Below are 8,160 nucleotides of genomic sequence, written 5' to 3' on the forward strand. Positions count from 1 at the left end.
AAAAAAAAAAAATCAGAATCATTAAATACACTTGTAAGAAGATAAGCATTCTCTTACAATTTTTTTCCCATCCAAAATCCAACTAAAAAATAGTGGCTAAAATACTATGAATGTCTTTCCATTTTCTATATTTCCTGAAATATTGCATATATTTTCTAGAAGTGAAAAAACATTAATCAGCCAAACATTTTCTAGTGTTGTTTTCATTTTTTTAAAATGGAAATAGAAAATGATCTACCCTTAGTTTTCCTAAAGCGACAGGCAATGAAAGATGTCATTCAAAACATATGGAAGATGTCATTCATATGAATCCTGATTCCCCTTATTGGTTTTCTGCAATGTTTCAAAATCAGACCAATGCTCCTTTTCTTCTACATTGATGCCCAGAAACATCTCCTTAGAAACCCAGATAATAAAGTCCTAAGAAATGTACAATATTTAGCAAATCAAGTCTCACACGAAATGCAGAATCACCTTGCATGCACATGAGAAGAACAAAATGATTTTAAAAAATACTGACAAAGAATAACTAGAAGTACAACCCTTCTCAGTCCTAACAAGTAAACCTCTAGCATAGAATGGATTAGACTCCAACTTGAAGATTTAATGGAAATAATTAGCATTTCAAAACTGCAACAGCCAGTCAAGAGTCTTATAGCTACACCATTATGACAAGTTGACAGCATGACATGCAGATTTAAATGTTACATCAAGAATGATATTTAAAATGTTTGGCTTTCCGCTTTGACAAAAAAGTTAATCGAAGTTGTCACTCAGGAATCATGATCAGAGAAATAAAAGCATCACTTCAAGCAACAACATAGTGTTAAGTGAAACCCCTTTGCTTCATAAGGCTGCAATTCATGTAGCCTGCCAAATAATGGATATCATATAGGCATCAATTATGGTTGCAGTGCAAAATTGCAAACAGGAATACCTGTTTGATTATAAAAATCAATTACCTTCACTAAAAAGGTTCCTCCATTGCTGTATAAAGCATAAATATAGGAAAAACCTCATGAACTTTTAAAGTTGGGAGAGCCGATGACATTCAAGGGTGTCTTTGCCTGACTACTCTTTGCACTACCGGATGCCTGGCCAGCAGCGCCCTTGGCATTCGCTGCCTCCGTTGCTACTATTGATTTCTTAATCTGCCAAGAATACAAAACCAAAATAAACAAGTACATGACATAAGAATCATCATCATAAAAAAGACAATAATAATAACAACAAAGCTATATGTTTACCGAACAGCAGTAAAGAAAATAAAACATGTGCATCACAAACACCTCATGGATAGAATATAGCTACCAGAATAAGAGGAAGGGAGACTAAAACTTACAGATGCAAGACGTTCCTTATGAATATCACTTACAGGCTGCAAAACCATCACAAAGCACACAGAAGTCAAGAATATTAAACTCAAAAGAAGATTGACAAATGAATAAAAAAAATCATACAAATGTAACAGACTCTGATAATTGTTACCTGTCTTCTGTAGCTTTTAATCTCATCACCGCCAAATCCAGGAAGGGTCATATTCCAATTTTTCTCTATAAAGATGCACATGTAGATTTAAGTATGAAATGTGCTAAACTAAAATCTATGCATGGAGATTTTCTGTTAACTAACCAAGATGTAAAAGGATGTCTTTTGCTTCCAAAGTTGTGGATTTCCGATGTTTGGCCAGTGAACATCCAGACCTGGTTATCTATTTAAGGATACAGAAAAGAATGGTCATTATTGAAAACAATATAACATGGGTATTAAGAAAAAAGGCATCATCATAAAATGATAATCTGAAAAAAGATCGAGTAACTGTGAATTTAGTTCATTCCTACACAGATTAAATCCTAACCAGAAAATACAAAATAATTCAGTAGGAAAAGAAATCATAAAACAATCCTATACATATTACTTGGGGCTTAAATTATCAAATAACCACTGCAACAAAAACAATTATAATCACTAAATACAATAAAAATCATCTTCATAACAAATATGTCCTTTTATATATTTAAAAAATGAGGGTGAGCCTCAACACAATGGTAAGGTTGTTGGTCACAGGTTCAAATTCTGAAAATAGTATCTCCGCTTATGAGGACAAGACTACGTACATCTACCCTCCCCAGACCCCACTAAATGAGAGCCTCGTGCACCGGGCTACCCTCTTTTTAATATATTAAAAAATAACAAAACATTTCATTAAAAGCAAATCCAAACTGTAGTCTATTCAAATATTTCAGACAAGGGTCATTCCATTATTACTATGAATTGAGATAACCAAGGTTGTCAAAAGCGTGAGTTGAATGGTCGAATCACAATTCAACACTTTTCATGGTGAAAAACAACTCAACATGGGGGGGGTGGTTCAAGGGCGGAGCGTCGAATCGCAGAATTGCAACGTGTTTTCGCTTTGGAGAATACAACTTCAGCGAATAGGAATTTCGGGTTTTCGACCCAATTTGTGGCCCTATCAGCTTCACCCGCTCCTACCGCTTCACCGCTCCTTCATCTCGTCGCAGCCTCACTGTTCTTTCAAGAACTTAATTATACACTGGTGACATTTTTAAACCTCTGGGGACTTATTTAGAGACACAAATCTTACAGAACCAGACTGCTGACACACTAATCTCTGGATGATTGAGTTGATGGTTTACTGTTATATAAAAAATACAGCAGAAATAGATTGAGTTTGAATTGATAATCACTTATAAATTTATAAATATAGGTTTCAGACTGTCAGCAGTAACAATTACTGATATACAATATATACCACAAGAGTCAGAATCACACAATACCAATGTACAAGCAGCAAAAGAAGAATGTTGCAGAAATCAGAAAAATGTCAGAAGGGTCTCGAGATGTGCTTCTCAACTTTCAGATTCAGATTAAAAGGCAGGAGAAACAAAAAGACATGACACACAAATTATACTACAGGTGGATGTACAAAAATACAGTAACTCACAGTTCAAGACTTGAAGTAATAAATGAGAAAGTGAGAAACGGATTTAGAGAAAAACCAATATATAATAATTCAAAACAAAATGATTAAAAAAATTCATCAAGTTGCAAAAACAAGAAAAGTCTAGGCACGTTGAGCACAATAAAACTAAATGAAAACACTCACGGACTCAAAAAAGCTTTCTGCAATATCCACCAGAACATCTGCAACTTCAGGATCCAACTTCTGCGCTGGATCAACCTGCCAATGAAGAAGAAATGAAAATACCGGATGAAATTTGACAATCTCACAGGACCATGGTAAAATTCTCAAATGAGAAATGTCCTATGCTATACTGCATTCTATAACCAGAGGCAAATAGCAACTCATCCATCATGTCTAAAATCTAAATGAAAGTAGAGCTATATTTTTGCATAACAATGTAGTTTTAGGTTTTAGCAATGCATATGAATGAGGAATAGGGTAAACCTGTTTATACATTTGATAAAAGAATTCTAGTAAGTTCAGATTGATACACCTAGTACATGGTCCACAACTTGGATGTCTACAATTAATAAAAGCTTAAGGAGAAAAGAAATTCTTTTTGCAATGATGGGTAAATATTAATCATAATAATAAACAACAATGAAAGCAGAATCAATACATAGCACACACCTCCAATATATTAGGTAAAAGAGATCAAAAGGATCATCAAACCTACAGAGAAAACATAAACTTACACCTAGTTATTAGTAGCCGGAAAATGTTACTCAATTACAGTTGTACACTTTTCTCACACTCTTCTCAAACACTACATTATTTCAACTGAAGGTAATTATTAAATTAGTGCATTATTAAGAAAAAGAGATTCATATTCTTTAAAATAAACAAGACCCAAGTGTGAGAAAAAAGTGTGCAAGAACACCACTACTATTTATTACCAGTAGTCCAAATTACTAGCTACTAGGTGAAAACTAGAAGTCAAGTTTGCCCAACATTTACAAATTTATAATATTATAATCTTATTAAGTTATCATGTTTGTTATATTATACATTATTGTGGACAAAAACTAACATGCATTTGCACAATTTTAGACACGTGAGGAAACATACTTGACTAAACTGAGAAACCCTTGTGAAAAAGATTTATGATAATAATTATACCAAGTTACCATGTATCTAGTAACATGACCTTCAAAAATGGAAGAGTAAAACAAGTATAGAAAGAGAACTTCTATCCCAAGAAAAAAGTACAGTAAGAGAACAGAGTTATTAACAGTAGAGACCTTTAGGACCTTCACCAAGAATGCCACAAAATCTGAATAAAACCAAAATTACAGACTAAAGCAGCAGTTATACCGGCCCAATTATACATTGATACGATACTTTGAGCCAAAGAACAAACAGTTCAATACAACTTCTACGACAAACCATGCGGCCTAAAAGCTAACTCCGAGTTAGTAGTCAGCTTTTTGGTGTTTATAACCCATGATCTGATCCCTTTACATGTCTCATATGGGACTTGGAATATCGGCAAATAGCATGAATGAGCCTCAGGACGGAACCTTTGAATATCAAAAGCTCACTTAGAATGGGAGCTAAGAAAAATTGTAACTGCAAGCTCTATGCATTTTAACCTACTGCAAAACTTAATATTAGGAAGTCCCTACGGGAGACCTTCAGCATTCCTACTTGGACTCAAATCTAGAGAGTACCAGCCATGTTTATGCAAATAACAAGGAAAGAACTACTGTAGTCTGTAGAACACAAGGAAGTAGGGTGGCTCACCTGATGGACAAGCTCATGGATACTTCTTTTGCTAAGAATACTGTTAGAAGATTCATCAGTATCTGCATTTGGTAATTTACTGTGAATCCCTGTTTGAACTGCGCTAGATTGTGCGGCCACAAGAGATGAAGGTTTCTGATTTCCTGACCCTTGTATCCTCGTAACCTGCTGCTGGTGAGGCACGTGTATAGCTGCCCTTGATGATGGAACCTGCTGTCCAAAATGTTCCTGTGATTGATTAGATGGCAAAGGTTGCTTCTGCTGGGATGCTGTTGGCGTAGGCTGCTGCTGCTGAGAAATAATATGTGACCTTTGCTGCATGGATTGTGGGTTCAATTGCTGCCTATAAGAAGAGGAAGGCAAAGGAGGCTTCCCTTGTGGCCCAGATGATAACCATGGCTGGTTAAGTGACTGCATACTTTGTGATGCACTTGGAGATGGTGGAACAGGCGATCCTACTGATGAATTTCTTACAAGTCCATGCCCTTGGAAACTCTAAAAAACGTAAAAAATATATATATATAATATTATGAAGTTGCCTACACTTCCCCCCTCAAATATGTATGCTTGAAGACAAAGCACAAGCAAGACATCATGTCACATATAAACTGAGCAAATCTCTTAAATAATAGTAGCTGAAAATATCAAATGCTCAGTATATTTACATACGAATTGCAATGATGCAGCATAGATTATAAGCTTCTGAAAATTAAATAAAATTAACTTGTATTATGCATTGCTAATCCTGAACTTGGGAAAACTATCCATGCAGAACAAAAAGCTGCTATCTGGAAAGAGAGTAGTGCCCTTAACAACTTCAGAATGTTTTTTATGAAGGAGTTTGAAAAGAAAAAAAGAGGGAGGGGGGGATTTTCCGTTTGAAGTAAACATTGTCCTTATTTGATAATATCTTCAAATGAGAAGAATAGTTTAAGAGATTATTATGTAACATTCTAATCACCACTGATTCAATTTTTATAAAAAAATCTATAACTCTCAATTTTAAACTAAAAACTAACCCTCCCTTTCCTTTCCCTCCATCAAAATTTCCATGTAAAACTTGATAGTTGATACACTATTCATTATATTCAACCAGATAACTTTTGGTTTTCTAGTCTTATATGAAAGGCATAAGTGTGCATAATTCAAAATATAATTCAGTAATTTTTGGAAGCACTCTAAACTTGCTTTTAAACACACCCTACAACCGCTACAATGTACAGCCCATTAACACTAACCCTCTAAAAAAGCCATGCAGAAATCAGTGAAATCCATAATCGAGAGGCACACAACTATATTCATAACATTCACTTTTAGTTGGTATTTGACACGCAGCTAGAACAGGGCAAAAGAGTGTTCTATTCTCTTTGATTTCACCCTTTCAGACTTTTTAACCCACATTTCTTGTTCCATTCTATTTATACAATAAGCCAAACATTAAACAGAACCTATATGCTATGTTGTTAAGGTGTTCGTGTTCCATATCAAACAAACAAGTTTATCAAATGCTAAATCGAGGCTATAGTAGACAGAGAGTAACAAATCAAACCCAAACACAAATACTAACTTGTGAAGGAGTAGACTGATTATTTTGGGCCGATAAGGGCGGTCTAATAGATGATTGAACAGGTCTCTGTTGATGAGCAGGCATCCCACCAGGCCGCATCTGAGAACTCGAACCCGCAGATCCTAACATCCCCATTCCTTGCATAGGCGCTTTCACCTAATCACACATTGATTCAAAAATTAAACCTTCATTAAATTCAATTCAATTCTACCATCAAAATGTTCAAACACTTTCTAAAAAAATTGTTAACCTGAGAGGTGTTAGAACTGGAAGGGGATTCAGTGACATTAACTCCAGTTCGATTCAACGAACCGAAATGTTGATGCTGACCAAATGATGAAGAAAACGTAGGGGAGGGGCTCTGGTGATGAGTGGGGACACCGATTGCCATGCCGCCTCTGGGAGCGGCACCGCCAGGGATCGATGAGGCGGTGGAAGGAGCGGAGGAGAAATGATGGAAATGGGACTGTTGCTGGAGCTGGTGGTGGGACGGTTGTTGTTGCGGCGGCGGGAGGGTTCGATTGAATGAGGAAGGCGGAGGGCGAGGGGCTGGTGCCGGGGGTCTGGAGATTGAGGCCTGGGTCTGGGGTTGGAGTGGATTAGGGTTCCGGATAGGGTTTGGGTTTGGGGAAGAATGGAGTGAGGAAGAGATGGGAGGGAGAGAAGGTGATGATTGTGGTTGCTGTAGTGGTGGTTGTTGTGGTGGTTGTGAGGGTTCAGTGGCATTTTGAGCGGTGGTGCTACTCGACGGAGGTTGAGGATCCATGGAGGTAGGTACACAGACAGCTTCAGTGAGTTTCAAAATTATTCAATGTTTATTTTTTATAATAATAATCTATACAACTATTATCCTGCACGCCATTAAAGAAAAATAAATCATTGTGGACTTGTACCATAATCATTTATACAACTTTCTCTTTTAAGAAATGATTTAATATGTATACATAATCTATATTTTTTATAAATTATCTATCACCCACATTTTATATTAACTATCATTAATTATTAAACAAAAGTAATATAAATCAATGGTGGATAAAAATCTATACAACTTTATTTTGGGTAAAAAATTCATTTAACTATAATAGTTGAGTGTCTCTCTACACGAATTAATACAAATCAACAATGGTTGATGAAAGGTTATAAAAAAATGAAAATAAAAATCTATACAATTCTATTTCGGATAAAAAATTCATTTAACTATAATAATTGAGTGTCTCTCTGTAATAATTGAGTGTCTCTCTGTAATAATTGAGTGTCTCTCTAGTACGATAGGGAGTGACATGGTAATTAGATATATTGATATGTTGTACTAAGTTTTTTTTTAATAAGTTTAAAATCTTTACACTGTCAGTATATCAGTTATCAATTATTTGTATTATTTTTATTTGATAGTTAATATTGATTAACATATAAGTGGTGAATGATTTATTGATAGTGTAAAAATATACACATTATCAGAATATATATTAAATCATTTTTATAGTCTAAATTTTAATTATTTTTGAATTAAGTAGTTTTAAACTTATAAAAATTTCTTCTCACCTATTTGAACGGTTTAATGCAGGATAATATCTCAATTCATCTAAACATAGATACTGACATTGTAAATTTTGTATGGTATTATGAATAAATTAGATTGCTGAAATTACACAAATTATATCTTACTTTTTTACACGTACATAATCTAAATCCTCTTAATTTTATATTTTTATTATATTAATCACTTGCGCATTAGAAATAAGTGTAACATTTTAAATAAAAAATATGATAAATGCAATAAAGTTAACAAAATATAGTATAATGTGGAGATAAGTCCAAATAATATACAAATTAATGTATTTTTATTATTTTTTGTTAC

At 34.5% G+C, this 8,160-nt stretch overlaps 1 protein-coding gene across 5 annotated transcripts; it reads right to left on the minus strand.

The window, feature by feature from the left end:
* Positions 1 to 279: 279 nt before the first annotated feature.
* LOC109341870 (transcription initiation factor TFIID subunit 12-like) lies at positions 280 to 7,137 on the minus strand. 5 transcript variants are annotated; one of them, XR_002107004.1, is made up of 9 exons: positions 6,550 to 7,137; positions 6,300 to 6,455; positions 4,733 to 5,227; positions 3,131 to 3,205; positions 1,633 to 1,711; positions 1,489 to 1,553; positions 1,343 to 1,378; positions 963 to 1,151; positions 280 to 368 (listed from the first exon to the last, which is right to left on the minus strand). XR_002107004.1 is itself a non-coding variant. In XM_019579842.1 (8 exons), exons 1-8 carry the CDS (start codon positions 7,063 to 7,065, stop codon positions 1,017 to 1,019), a joined length of 1,557 nt encoding a protein of 518 aa, XP_019435387.1. In that variant the 5' UTR covers positions 7,066 to 7,136; the 3' UTR covers positions 504 to 1,016. The 5 variants fall into 5 exon arrangements, 1 of the variants encoding a protein (XP_019435387.1); XR_002107006.1 differs by having other exon boundaries at positions 280 to 396; XR_002107005.1 differs by having other exon boundaries at positions 280 to 420.
* Positions 7,138 to 8,160: the final 1,023 nt, after the last annotated feature.

Source organism: Lupinus angustifolius, unplaced genomic scaffold (genome assembly GCF_001865875.1).
Source record: "Lupinus angustifolius cultivar Tanjil unplaced genomic scaffold, LupAngTanjil_v1.0 Scaffold_765, whole genome shotgun sequence".
NCBI lineage: Eukaryota > Viridiplantae > Streptophyta > Magnoliopsida > Fabales > Fabaceae > Lupinus > Lupinus angustifolius.